Raw genomic sequence first — 14,996 nt, forward strand, 5'->3', positions numbered from 1 at the left:
CCTAAGAGAATAAGTACCCCTAATGCATGTAGACAACTTTGCTGCTAATACTGCAAACCTGAATTGCAGCCTTGATGGCAGCGACAAATCAGAGGGCCGAGCAGGCAGCCTTTGCACTCTTCAAGGATTGTCACTTGTCTGTGATCCATGAAGTTTAAGTTTCTCTTTCTCCAGTTAATAAAGAATGGCAGAAATGGAGCTCACTAAAAATTTTCAAGCTCATATTTTGGGCTTGAAGCAAGTTTACTTACTTTTTAAGTGACCTAACTTTCCCTTTTTCGGCATTTTTTCTTTGCCGATGCTTTCAAGCTTTAACTCTTCAGATAATGTAAGCTACAGTCTGCAAAGGATGTGCTGGGTGAGAAGCTGTCACTGTTGTGTGGGAACGTGTCTTTGTAGTGAGTTTATTGGGACCACTCTGTGTTTCTCTTTGCACAGGGAAGCTGTATGGTGCAGATGACTTCCTCCCCGTGCTCATGTATGTGCTGGCCCGCAGCAACTTGGCTGAAGTCCTTCTGAATGTGGAGTATATGATGGAGCTCATGGACCCTGCTCTGCAGCTAGGGGAAGGTAGAGTACAGTGTTTGCTCCTGGGATATTCACTTTGGAAATCATTATTTACCTCGCTTCAGTGTTCGTGAAAGTGGGGCAGCAAGGCTCTGGCTAGGCTTTGTGGATAAGCTTTGGCCAAGCTTTTCAAGTCTGAGGCTCCAAAATTACTGTCAAACACTTTAACTGTTTTTAGCAGTGAAGTGCCCTTAGACACTGGCTAGAAAGGCAGGGACCCAGCATAAATGACAACTGAGTTGCTGGATCAGTAACCTAAACACAGACATCTAGTGTTCCTTGGCCCCAAGGGTGAAAAGTTAAAAGGTCTTTGCCTAAAATTAAACTGCTGCTGCAATCCATTGTGCAGACACTTTTATTTATTCCAATGAGAGAAGAGCACATTTCTTAAACTGCATTGTATGCCTGGGGCCATACATCATTCTTATGGTCACTCGGTTCTTAAATTTGAGTGACCCCTTTGACAATGGTCTCTGTCTGAGTATCATAGCAAGGCAGAGAAAGGAAAGTTGGGTTAGAGAGGAATAGTGGGTTTGATGTGAATAAAGATCTCTGCTATTAGAGGGATAAATAGCCCAGGGAACTGAGGGCCTTTGGTTTCTTAAATATAGCTTGGGAAGCAACTACTACTAACAGTGACAGGGTTATGCGCTCTGAATTAGGAACACAGATAATTTTTCACCAAGTAGTCACTAAACCAATAAAATGGGTTTTATTTTAGATGTTGTTTTGGTAAGTACTGAGGTTCTAGAAAGGAGTCCTGGATGAACAACAGCAGACTAATTTTATTTATATTAAATGGAGGTATAAGTCTGTAAGAGCATGTCATCCCAGCACAGTGCAGAGGTGAGCAGAAGTAAGTAATAAAAGAATGAGCAGTAGCAATGCAATCGTATTAGTGAGGTGTTTCTGCACAGGCTAATTTTCCTGCTGAAAAGAATTGTTAGCAGAAAAAATGTTAGCCTAAGCACAGCATTTTGCTGACGTAACTAAGCTGGTTTTGGTGACTACGCTGCCCACAGGTTCTTCGTTTCAAACGGGCACGCTACCAGGCTGGTTACTGAAGTCAGCTGGGCTGGGGAACTCAGGGTATCAAAGGCAAAGCTGGCTGGAAGTTCTCTTAAGTCAAAGATGCAAAGAGTGTGAAATGTGCACTCCAGTCAAAGGGAAAAATTTTGTGAGGGAGCTGCAGATCAAACTGGCTGAATAATCACATCAGAGAGGAGACTGGGAGTAACTGCAGATACAGGGAATGGGAAAAAAAAGAACGTCTCAGTGAAGACAGCTCTGAGATCGCAAAGCACAGGGCTAAAATGGGAACTGGCAAAAGTTAATTAATTTAGGCCTTTCAAAGTTAAATGGCAAAAGGTATTCAAGCACAGAAATAAAAGGACCAAAAGGAAAACAGAAGTGAGAAAACTGTGAAATTACATCAGGTCAATACGCAAAATCATTTAAATCTGGCCTCCAAATTAAATTTTTACTTTGAATGAATTTTATAACAGCAGTGATGTTGCCTACTGGGGCAAAGGCAAGGACAGATGATGGGGAACGACTGTGTGGAAATGAAGATACTGGAAAGTGGAAGAAAAATTAATTTTTAAAGAAGATGTAATGAATTCCTGCCATGGGGGACTGGGAGATCTTCCTCCATTGATTCTGAGGGAAGGGATACACCAGGTCGCAGGTCCCATCATGGGGACCCCGACTCTGCCAGAGCAGGAGAAATACTGAATGACGGACAAGGGAGAGTAGTAACTGTATTTAAGAGGGGAAAAGTGGCACTTTCAGGCTTGTTAGCCTGTTCTCAGCAGCACTTTGTGGGAGACAGTAAAGAAAAAGTGTGTTTTTGGTGTATGCAGACCTGCATAGCTACAGAACATTCCTCATCGGATCCACCCGAGTACAGAAAGTCAAATGGCAATGTCTTGGTCTCTCCTCTCCCACACGAAACTTTACGGTGCTCTGAAAATACTGCTCTTAAATGAAATGCTGTCTTAGCCACCACTTACACAACCAGCCACAATGACTGGGGAGCTCGTCAGAGCCCGAGGAAGGGCTACGAAACCGCAGGCGGGCCGGTGCGAGGTTTGGGTGATGTGGAAGTGCCACCTAGAGGCAACTGCAATTATTATGAAACTTATTAAGACCGGGGAGCTCCGCCCAGCTGACAGGCGATTTGTATTCTCCCTGTTTTCCTGGCAGCCGGGGTGAGCAGCAGGGGATCGCGCAGAGGCCGGGGCAGGGGCGGAAGCGCTCGCCCCGCTCAGGCCAGGCCTGCTCTCCCCTGGAGGCCCGGGGGACGCGTCCCCGTCCCCGCTGCCCCTGGGACGCTGCGGTGCTGTGTCTGCAGGCTGACTCCTGCCCTCTTCAGAGGAGACCCTGGCCCCAGCCTCTCGCTCGCCAGCGGAGCTGAGTCCGGGAGGCAGCTGGGAGAACGAGCGCTTTTAATTAACCGGGCGCTGCAGCCAACACCACAGCAGTCAGGGAGGTTTTGAGGGAAAAGGACTGGCTGCGGGCTTTTACTGCTTTATCCCCTCTTTCTGTGCTTTACCAAGATTTATCCCACACCTCTGGACAGTCCAGGAATTACTCTCAACCAAACATCTGGGCTCCCTGTCTAGTCGATAGAGATGGAGGGTAACTTGTCCTTGCAGGTCTGAGACATCCTTCAACAGTGCGGCGCCCACAGGGGACCCGGGCTCTACACATTTAAGCCATGTAGCTAGAGTTGGAGGAGCTGAACCCAGGCCTTCTGCTTCTCCTACAGAGTACACTACGATTGTTGCTATTCCCTTGCATTATGGGGACTGCTCAGGAGCCCAAATTACAGACCTGCTGCACTGGCCCTGTTAAACACGGCAAAAAGGTGGCCATGCCCCAAAGAATAAACCATCTGTGGTCAGAGGCGTTGGTTTGGGTTTGTTTGTGAGAGCAGCTTTTGTAGTAGTTTACCTTCAGGCTGTGTTTCCTCCGAGGGCACCTACAGCCTCGGCAGTCTGGGCAGTGGCATTGCCGTGAAGCAGAAGGGGGGTGGAGGACACTGGTCGTTAGGTCTCCCTTCTCTTGGGTGAACATCAGACACCCCTGCACTCCCTGCAGCGAGGCACAGACAGTGCGAGCGTTAGACAGCGGCCGCTGCGCGGGCACAAGCAGGCAGGATGGGAGTGGAAATGAATGGCCTGTGCCGGTGTGTTGTTCATGCAAGACCTTCTGCTTTCACAGGCTCCTATTATTTAACCACCACCTATGGGGCCCTGGAGCACATCAAGAACTATGACAAAATCACCGTCACGCGGCAGCTGAGCATGGAGGTGCAGGACTCCATTCACCGCTGGGAGCGACGGAGGACGCTGAACAAGGCCCGGGCTTCCCGCTCATCAGTGCAGGTAGCTGGCATTATTTTCTAGGGAAAAAGCCTGGAAGATAAATGTGCTCTCTCCATACTTACTAAGTTTTAATATGATAATTATTTTAAAACCAAATTAACCCAAATCACTATTAAAAAACAAGAGTATATACGGTGCAAGATTTCCAAATCTTAAAAAAAAAAGACACCTAATTTGAAATATATATTACTTACAAAATGCATTTTGAAGTCTCAAAGTACCCTCATAACGATATGATTTTAAATATGACTGCAGTGATTTTGTTGTTCGTTCTCGAAGCAGGCGTGCTAGGAGCCTTTACATGTGGAGAGCTGCAGCGGGAAGGCAAGGAGCCCCTCTTCTCCATCACCCTTAGGGCCTGGGGAAATCATGGGCTAAGCTGAGGAGATGTGAGCAGGCTACGCAGGGGCAGTTCCTACATGGCATAAAGCTGTAGGAGGACCTGAGACACCCCAAGGATCAGTCAGACAAGCATCTTCCAGAGCCTGGCTTCTGTCCAGCAGCAGGGAAGACCCAACAGCGTCTGGTTAGCTTTGAAGCCCATGCTGTGTATGGCCCGGCAAAGACCTCCCCATGCACCAGTGGGAGAGGGTCCCAGGAGGGATGGGTGTTCTCGGCCTCCAGCCATGGTGAGGCTGGGTGCAGAACCAGGCAGTCGGGATGCCCTGCCAGCCCGATGTCCTGTGATCAACTTATCACCCACAGGGAGGCAGCAAAGGCCACGTCTCAGGTTCTGTAAAGCCTTCACAGTGCAAAACTGAAAATTGCGAATGCTGAGGGGAAAGCCAAGGGTAAGTCTCCTGAGGGGAGGCACAGTCCATATAGCCCCGTGAAAGCATTGAGTTGAATATGTTTCCCATATTGCAGTCAAAACAGTCCCTGATGATCTCAGAACTTGTGAATGGTAGATGGAATACACCAAATATCCATCCAGCCCCGAGTGCTGCTCTGGCAGTAGCTCATGGCCTTCTACAATAAAGTGACCTGCTTGGTTGACATGGGGCGAGCGGTGGACGTTGTCTACCTGGACTTCTCCAAGGCTTTCAATACGGTTCCCCATGGCCTCCTCCTGGAGAAATTGATGCATTATGGCCTAGACAAGTGGTCTGTGTGGTGGGTGAAGAATTGGCTGACAGGGCACACCCAAAGGGTGGTGGTAAATAGCTCATTTTCAAATTGGCAACCCCTCACAAGTGGGGTCCCCCAGGATCGGTATTGGGCCCAACGCTATTCAGTATTTTCATAAGTGATCTGGATGATGGGATCAAGTGTAGCCTGATGACGTTTGCAGATGACACCAAACTGAGTGGGGAAGTAGACATCCGGAAGGGAGAGCCACCCTGCAGGAAGATCTGGATAGGCTGGAAGAGTGGGCTAACGAGAACCTTATGAAGTTTAACAAAAAGACAAGCGTAAGGTCTTGCACCTGGGAAAACGTAATCCAGGAGTGCAGCTCAGACTGGGATCCACCTGGCTAGAGAGCAGCTCCGTGGAAAGGGACCTGGGGGTCCTGGTGGACAGGAAGCTCAATATGAGTGAACAGTGTGCTGCTGTGGCCAAGGTGGCCAATAGGATGCTGGGCTGCATCAGAAAGGGCATCACCAGCAGAGATAAAGAAGTCATTATCCCACTCTACTCGGTGCTTGTCAGGCCACACCTGGAATACTGTGTACAGTTCTGGTCCCTGCTGTGCAAAAAAGATGTGGACAGGCTGGAGGGGGTCCAGAGAAGGGCCACCAAGATGATCAAGGGTCTGGGAAGCCTGCAGTATGAGGATAGGCTGAGAGAGCTGGGTTTGATCAGCCTTGAGAAAAGGAGGCTTAGAGGTGATCTCACCACCATGTACCAGTGCTTGAAGGGGAGCTACAAAGAAGATGGAGACTCCCTTTTTACAAGGAGTCACATGGTGAGGACAAGGGGTAACGGCTACAAGTTACTCCCAGGGAGATTCTGATTGGACGTGAGAGGAAAATTTTTCATGGTGAGAACAGTCAATCATTGGAATAATCTCCCCAGGGAAGTGGTTGACTCCACTACACTGGACGCTTTCAAGACTCAGCTGGAGAGGGTGCTGGGTCATCTCGTCTAGACTGTGCTCTTGCCTAGAAAGGTTGGACCAGATGATCCTTGAGGTCCCTTCCAACCTGGTATTCCATGATTCTATGATTCATAGCAAGTACCTAACATGGAGCACAATAGCTGAGCGAGCAAATGCCGCAGTTCCCCAAAAGATTCCCACCACTTCCAGCAGCGTAAGGGCCGTTTTCCATTCCTTTGAATGAGGGGCAATATCGGAGACATGCAAGCCCATCCTGGCAGAGGTAAATAGCTTGCTGATGTGTTCAGCATGCCCCTGCACATCCTTCCAGCTGCCTTAATCATCTGCAGTGATACTCCCTAAATACACTTTGGAAACCCATAGTCCACATATTTGGCAAATCTCACTTCTGACAGGGAACTTGGGTATTTTCTGACCAAAATGGCTGGGAATTTTTTTGAACCTTACAGATGATAGATACAAATTAAACACGCAGGTTCCCCTGTGACCAAAAGCTCTCTAAATTCTGTTCCTCATGAGTTTAGCAAGAGGAAAGTTGCCCCAACAGCTGTTACTGCCTGAAACAGGATACAAGTAAATCAGCCTCCTCAGCATAACTTCTTCTTTTTCCTTACTGGTGGAAGGAAGTTTGGAGAGCATGCTCTCAAGGTGCTGTTTGGGTGACGGTGGAGTTACAAGGGTCATGGCACTGACAGCCAGCCTTTTCCTGTTTCTGTGAGATGGTGTTTTCAGGCAAGATCTCTGAGTTTTTTGGCTTGTTACCCTGGTCTGTTCCTTCTTTGCATCCTATTTCTTTAGGAGCTGTAGAAAGGTGAGAGAAGGAACTGTTGCAGACTGCTCATTAATGATATTCACCAAAATCCAAAAAAAGCTTTCACTTATGTATTTTTACAGGGCTAATTATTTGGTTAAGTGTTTACTAGTTTAAGTATTTGCTGATTCAGAGCTTGTTCATCAGAGGGGAGAAAGGAGAGAATAACTGGGGCATTGGAGGATGACTGGAAGATATTGGGGAGCACTTAAGAGCTCTAGGCAGCTAGAGCTTTGGGCTGAGTTCTGCCTCCTTCAGTCCCAAGTCACTGTGTTAACTGCAAGATCTATCCTCATGTTTCTCTTCAGGATTTCATCTCTATCTCCTTTCTGGAAGTCGGTGCTCAGTCAAGGACACTTGCTTCCCGGAATGACACCACGGCTGAGCAGCTGAGCCAGCAGTGTGCTGAAAAGTTTGAAGTCTCCCATCCCAAGGACTATAGACTCTTTGTTTTTGTTGATGACCAGTGGCTGCAGCTGGACAAAGATGCCCTTCCTCACCATATCAAAGCCTCCCTGCTGAAGAGTGAAACCAAGAAAGATTTCCATTTTATTTATAAACCAATAGATCATAAAACCCCGCCAATTCCAATTGTCAAAGAATCAGACTTTCTCTAGGGGCCATGCTGCTCTTTTGTTGTGTTTGCTGTCGTCCTGGAAGGGCTGGATAGTTTATCTCATGAGATCCTCTGGTATCTGCAGACCTCAGGAGGTCTCTGGAGTGTGGCCTTCAACACGGGGCAGATGTGCTAATTGTAGATGCTGTCTGAATACACGGCATTTCTCAGCAGAGTTCATTTGCAGAAATAAAAGGAGCATTCAGGAGAACATTCATCCTCTGGAAAACTTGAAGTATCAAACCTCAGAACCTCCTGCTGGCAACCAGCCGCCATCGCAGAATGTAAATGGACAGTAGAGAAAATTCAGAGGTCTTGCAGAAAAGTGGACATTTACTCCAAATAAATTATGGCAGGCGCGAATCACCTCTGTGCACAAGGCCTGTGAAAGGTCTGCACACACCTCAATGCTATCTGGAGGTAAGACTGCGTTTATGCCCTACAGTATCTGTTCACCCAGTTTGAATAAACTGAGTCTTGTCTGATGTATTCAGTGGCGTACAGTTGCCACCTGTAGCCGAACTCCATATCTGTCTTGCTGTCTACAACATGTCATTGCCTTCAAAATCCACATAATTACAGACCATGCAAGATGATCCTGTACCTTCACTAAGAATACATTTTCTGCCACCTAGTTGTCACTGAAATCAGGTAGCATAGGCATTTTCACCAATGTATTTTTCTTAAAGATTGAAAGTCTTCGCCATCAGTTTTACATGTACAGCAGTTTTAATCACATTGGTTGTATGATAGTGTCTGGTTAATTGTATATTTATTTTCATGTGTGATATGGTGCAATTATTTTAAAATAAGTGTTTGTAAAGAACTTAATGATTTGCCCAGTGTAGCAAACCAGATTAAAATTTGAAAGTCAAAAAGAGCTAGAATTAAATACCTGTCCCTTTTTACCCGGATGTCATTTTCTCTAGTGTTTTCATATCTATAAGTCCCACCAGGTTATTACTTTAATAAATTCAGGCTGTTGCAGACAGAACTTGCTAATTCTCCTTTCTACCTGTGCTTTCAGTCATTCAGTCATTGCAGACTTAAATTTCCCTGCAAACTTAAATTCCCACAGAATAAATTGAAGCAAAGCAAAAATGCATTTCATGAAATTTGAAAACAATTTTTCAGGATTGGATAATGGAAGCAGGAGCCTTAATTGCAAGACCGATCCATGTCTGCTGGGTGCCTTCATTCAAGCAAGATTCTCACTGTGATCACAAGATACTGGATTGTCTGCATGCAGGAGGCAAATAACCTCCACTGCAGCTACGCAAACTTGGGATCAGGCCTAGCAAAGCTCCGATTAGAAAGAAAGGGTGATTTACTGTGGGTTTTGCTCAAAGCTGCTATTGTTCCCTTCCATTAACATTCCAAAAAGAACTGGGACACATTGGGCCAGGTTGCCCAAGGTCCCTGCCTTACTCCTGAAGTTCCAAAGGTAAAATGGCATCGCATGTAGCTGGTCACTCTCTCAGTCTCTGGGGCTTGAAATGTCTGTGTCTATGTGCCCTAGCTGTAGTGTGCACTGGCCAAATCTGCATACAGATAGCAAACCAGTGCTGTGCATCTGCCAGCTCAGGCTGCGTGCACGTCTTGTCAGAAAGGGCCAACAACCAAGAATGAGGAACAGTGAATAATAGCAATCTTGGTTTCGAGGACATCACGTGCAGAGCTTGCAGTGTGTGACACCGGCACTGAGCTGACTCCAAATTCATGGTTATTTCTGCTCATGTGCAGCTGTTGGCACCTCCGCCTTGCCTGTGGGCAGCACACCCACAGGATGCCAGAGCTGAACCCCTCCCTCGCGCTGCCATTAGCCTCTTGCAGGGCAGCGTGCTCCTGCTGGGAGCCTGTGCTGCTCTCAGGGTGGCACTCGGGATGCCATGACCAAACCTGAGATACAGGTTTCAAGTACCGATCTGACGGAGGAGATGCTGTTCTGAGGGCCCTGAGGGCACTCGCAGGCGTTGCTGCCTCCAGTGCCTCCCAAGGGCTACCCCACCTGGCCCAATGCTCAGGACCCCATGCCAGCCTCCCAGGGCTGTCAGCCCCTGCCCCAGTGATGCTGCAGCAGGGCTGGTCTCCAGCTCCCCACAGCGATGTCCCAGCACGGCCTCAGCCTGTCCCCATCCCCAGGGAGGTGCCTGATGCCCAAGACTGGGGCTGCCCTGGTGCTCCCTGCTCTCCCACTCCTGGCTGTAGCAGTGGGACAGGCCCCCAGGGAGCCCCATGGCCCCGGGAGCTCCTGGCCTCTGCCCCAACAGCAGCTTCCCCACGTCCATCCTGCAGGTTATGGCAAGGACATCAGCTCTTGCCCCTCTGCGGCGCTGCCCTGGGCGTTGTGTGCCGATGGCTTGGCGGCAGGCCCTCACCGGGGGGCTGGGTACAGCATCCCCTGGGCGCTCCAGCTGTGAGGCAACATGTCCTCACCCTGCCTGGCTCCTCAGCCCACCACCATCCCTGCATGTTGGATGAGCTCAGCAGTTTCCCCCTCTGGTAGAAGCTCTGCCAGTAAATCCCTGACACCAGCACAGAGACGCCCATTCTCCTGTTTCCACCATAGGCACCATCACTGATGTCTATATGTCTTGACAGCTGACCTGCTCTTTGTTGGCCATAGTGAGGATGATCTTGACTGTCACCCCTGCAGCTGTGGCAGCAGGAGGGTCCAACCTCTGGGCAGCATCACTTACGAACCTTCCTTTTTTCTCAAACAGACCCCTCACACACATTCTCCAAATCCTCTGTTTTGCACCCACTCTCCCAAAGGACACCCCCCCCCCCCGCCTCTCGCCTCCCTTCCCCACCCAAACCATGGGCCAAGACTCACTCTCTGTCCCACCTCCCACTGGTCTCCTCGCCCCCTTGGTAGGACTCCAAGCCATGTACCCACCTCGCCTCCCACCACCTGTGCACAGGTATCGCACTGCATGGGGTCCACGTACGGCGGGACCCAGAGATGTGGAGGGGTCTGAGCAGCAGGATAGTTCTGCAGTGACTGCTGCAAGTTATTTTAAGCCCCAGGAGCAAAGATGCATATGTCTGCCAAAGTCCTTGGCCTGATCAAGTTATCTTTATACTTTAACATTCACAGTTAATGAGCCTAAAGTAATCTGATGAGGCTAAAGTAGAAACATGCAAGGAAGGAAGCTAGGACTGATCTTCTGCTGGATATTTCCGGAAAGTAACTGGACTTTGCACCGGCCAGGGTCAAGCAACAGATTGATGAAGCGAAGCGCTCCGGCACCTCACAGTGTCCTGGGACGTCTGAGTCAGCAGCTGGACCTCAGGGCAAGGGGGAACCATAGATTATACAGCTGGTCAGTGCAGCCCATGGAAACCACGACAGTGCTAAATCACTGCAATCCAAACAGGCTCAGACTAAAATTTACCAAGCCTAGTCCCAAAATCAGACCTGCAGATCCCAGTTTTCAAAATGCAAGAATTGCCAGCTGAATTTCTGTGGGCTTTTACAAAGGCTCTCAAATTGCACATGCAATGTTTTCCTCTGGCATAACAACTACAAAGCTCTGATTTGATTTGCAAAGGTTGCCATGGCTTTCCCGAACTCAGAGATTATTGACAGTAATGCGAGTTAGCGTGCCTGGCCACGAGCTGCCTGGAAGGAAATCCCTGTGCTTGGAGCTTGGTGCAGAGTGGGGCTTGCTGAGAGGCCGTGGGGCACCTGGCCGGTTTGGTCATGTTATATAAACCACCAGCAACAGCTTTGTTAAACATATATCTCTGGGGTACAGGGGTGACCTGGCTCCTCCAGAGCCCAACCACAGCTGTCCCTTGTCAGGGAACACAAGCTGGGAGATGCCCAGAGTGATGGGCTCCTGGAGGACCCAGGACAGCGATGGCTGCCGCCTCTCCAAGCCCACAGCTCAACAGTGGGACTCAGGCTCTGCCTGCGCCAGGGTCATGCAGAAACAGCCTGTCTGCAGCAAACGTGACATTGTTTTGGTGACCCTGGCAAAGCTTTGAGTCCCCAGCGTGGAGACTGCTGGCGCGGTTCAGCATGTCCCTCCCTCTGGACCCTGGTGCCCAGGGTCCTGCACTGCTTTGGGCTGATATCTAACATTTCAGGTGGTGAGAAAAAAAAATGTCAAATGTGGGAATGAAATGGGAATTTTTAAATGCTCCATGGGATTTTATTCATTTGCTTCGCCATGGGGTTTCCTCATGCTGCAGCCCCGGCGAGGAGGAAGATGTCCAGTCTGGTGATCTATGGCCTCCCCTGGTTAGTCAAGATGGTCACGCCGTGACTCATGCTCTGTCCCTCACATGAGCCATCAGCAGACAGAAGTGTTTCAGGAGACTTTGACCAAGTAGGGTTGTGCAATCCAGCCAAGGCATCCTCAAACACTTGTTTGCAGAGGAACATTGTGCAACAATCACGCATTTACTCACAAGGAGAGGATCTCAGTGTGAGAGAGAGAGAGAGACCTGCTGAACCCAGCAGCTTCTGCAAAGAAAAAACAAAAAGCCTGTGTGGCCACTTCGTGCACAGAGCTGATTTAACACCACTTTGCACCGAGGGGTACAATCTGTCAATAATTCACTGAAAGAATTACACCGGCAGGTCATGTATAACCTAAAATAAAAGCTATTGAAATCAAAGGCAGTTTTCCTGCTGAATTCAAGAGCTTCTGGGCCTCATCATGCATCAGTCACCAACTGTACTTTGAAACCTGGCACAAGACCGGCTTTTTTCCGCAGGCTTGTGAAGTGATTCAGGCTGGCAAGGACCCCTGGAGGTCGCCCCTCCAATCCCTGCTCAAGTGGGGCTGCCTCCCACGGTTGCTCAGGGCCTCATCCTTTCAGTGCTGCAGGTCTCCGGGGCTGGAGATCATACAGCCTCGCTGGGGCCCTGGGCCAGCATTTCAACCCCTTGCACTGTGAAAACCAGTTTTCTCCTCTCCAGCTGGTGCGAAGACCCTGCCGGTGCCACCAGAGTCCCTCCTTGGATGCGTGTTGCTACTGTGGGATACTGGCCAGCTCTGCCTGTGGTGCATAGGATTACAGACTTGTAATATTTCCATTGTCTCCTGCCTCTTTTGGGGTATCGTGTCCCTAGGAAGGAAGTCCTTTCTCTCTGCTGCTCCTCCATCCCTGTTCCCACAGGGCAGAGGCTGAGCACAGGACCGAGAGGCCTTCGGCCTCCTGCCCTGAGACGGGCACGGCTGCTCAGCACTTACCTTAAGCCATCCTGGTGAGAGAAGATGCAACTTGGTTTGGACAGAGCTAAAATACTACTGCTTACTGGAATCTCTAAAAAAGTGCATTATCTCCAACTGCAGGTGACCTGCTTTCTGCTTTATGGCTAGTAGAGAAGGGAGGGTGGTTACCTGCGCTCTGAACAAAACTGCGTCCATGTAAGTGTGCACTATATAGAAAGAGTCAGCATAGAGCGTACTGGGGAGGCTGATCATGGCCCCTGCCCTCCGGGTCCTCTCAACGGGAAGGTGGTGAACTGCTGTGTGCAGCAGGACGTTGGGTAGAAACGCGTGGCAGCTTTGCCACAGAGGGGCTGGGAAAAGGCCTTGAACTCTGTTCCTGGCAGTGGGGAGGAGGAGGAGGAGGACAGGAAGCCCCGGCTGGCGCAAATGACGCTCTTGCCAGTGGTTACGGATATACACAACTATTCTGCTCAGGAAAGGTTTTTGTAAATAGCACAGCCTCGACTTCGCCTTGTTCTGCCTGGTGCTGACAATTAGCTGGGAACCTGACAGTTTTCCGTATTTTGCAGAAGTCATTCCTGCACCCCAGCATTCTAGGAACGGCAGCCTGAGCAGCCGCCTGCCTGCAGAAGAGCGAGGGTGTCTGCACTTGCCCAATACACCGCAAGATGCTCTGGTGTAAGACTGACCTTGCACAATCCTAAAATGATTTTCTCATCAGGTTCTATTACCATCCCACAATAAACAGCCTGCCATGCAGGCACTAAGCCTCTGTGATGCTATTTATTTGGAGGCCTTGAAACAAATGTATTGATCAGTGCAGGTGAAGGTGGGTTTTTCCTTCTGCGGGGCTGTTCCCTGAGTGACTGCAAAGGAAATGGGTCGCTGGATACAAACTGGAAATTCAATAGCATGTTAGTGCTTTTTGTGGCGTGTGGGTAAGAACCTGCTGCATCTCAGACGGTATTATGGGTGCAGATTGCCTCTCTCATTTCAGCACATCCCTGAGGGAAGGGGCAACAACGCCAAGGGCAGCATTTAGGATGGTGAAGCTCTGGAAATCACTCCTGCAGGAGGAAAATGGACAGAACAAAATCTCACTCCTTCGCGTTTCAGCTTTGCATCCTCAGAGCTGCAAGGGTCGGCAGGAGGGTCAGGGCACGCGATGGTAGCGAGGTACAAGTGCCACCCGGGTGTCAGTAATGTGTGAAAATAAAAGTGTCTGCTAGCAGCTCCTTTTTCATCTGATAATTACTTTTTGAGGTCTACTTAGTACAGCTGGAGACTCTTGGCTGTAAAGTGATGCTGTCTGTGAAGAACCTGGAGGGCTTTTTTTTCACCTCTGCATTCTAGGTAAGAAAATCCAAAAGACCAAAAGCCTCTTCTGAATACTTCAGAAGAAAAAGTATTTCTAAAGGGTGAAGAAAATTGTTAGAACTATGAACTGATGATGCCAAGTGCTTGAGAAGCAGGCTGGATTTGTAGGGCAAGGAACAACTCTAAAAGCAGAGATGTGTAAAACTTCATAGATGTAATGTATATATTCAAACAGGGCTTTGAAGGAGTCATTTCTCCTGTTCTTTCAAAGTGATTGGGGGCTCTTAATACACCCTTTTGTGATAGCAGCCAGACTGCCTGAAAGCTGTCCTGCATGGCCAACCCCTCCTCCTGCCACCAGGAGAACACCTGGAACACATTCAGGCACTCAAGAACTCCATACTCTTCTTAGATTTCTGCTAAAACCCCCCAGCTTTACAGCTGAAAAGAAACAAGAAGCAACTCAAAAGCAGCACGTACCTGAACTTCCAATGACTCCCAGGGTGCAAACTTCCATTTCTTAATTCAGTAAAGCCTAGTTCCACGTACTTTTACCTTTACCTATCCATCTTGACACTAGCTGTGCCCTGGGATTTCTCGTGCTCACCCGCTCACTCAGCAGACAGCTGAAAGTGCTAATGCTCCTGGCTTTATCTGGCTCTTCTTTACATAAAAGCAGCTTCAGTTACATTCCTTACAATCTCTCTCCCCTGAGTGGAGATACCCAGAACTCTCTCCATTCTGGAAATGCTGGTTTAGTTTTTGCTAAAGTTTGTTCTTTTCCCATGCAGTAATTTTGCATATTTTAACACACTTTGGAAAGAGCCCTGAAGTGTTTGTTTCCTGTCTCCGTGTGTAAAAAGGTATGGAGAACCTGAAACTATTTTGAGTCACTTTATAACCTTTAATTTTCCCCCGGCTTGTCATTTACTGAGTCACCTCTAAGGAGTGGTGCCTTCAAATGTGATTTTGGGCTTTTGATATTTTTTGTTGTTGTTGCTTTTGGGTTGGGATTTTGGGATTTGTTTTGGGTTTTGTTGGTTTGGGA

The 14,996-nt window shown here is 48.7% G+C and overlaps 1 protein-coding gene across 1 annotated transcript in view; it reads left to right on the top strand.

The window, feature by feature from the left end:
• The window catches only part of RIN3 (Ras and Rab interactor 3), a 72,126-nt gene extending 63,220 nt beyond the window's left edge, over nt 1-8,906 (top strand). Inside the window, exons 8-10 of the mRNA XM_087747550.1 lie at nt 439-570; nt 3,793-3,956; nt 7,135-8,906. Of these exons, the coding sequence (XP_087603676.1) occupies nt 439-570; nt 3,793-3,956; nt 7,135-7,443 (605 nt within the window). The 3' untranslated portion in view covers nt 7,444-8,906. The remainder of the gene's footprint in view (nt 1-438; nt 571-3,792; nt 3,957-7,134) is intronic.
• The last annotated feature ends 6,090 nt before the right edge of the window (nt 8,907-14,996 follow it).

This window comes from Nipponia nippon, unplaced genomic scaffold, assembly GCF_047370975.1.
Source record: "Nipponia nippon isolate SJK-2023a ecotype South Korea unplaced genomic scaffold, ASM4737097v1 scaffold_11, whole genome shotgun sequence".
NCBI lineage: Eukaryota > Metazoa > Chordata > Aves > Pelecaniformes > Threskiornithidae > Nipponia > Nipponia nippon.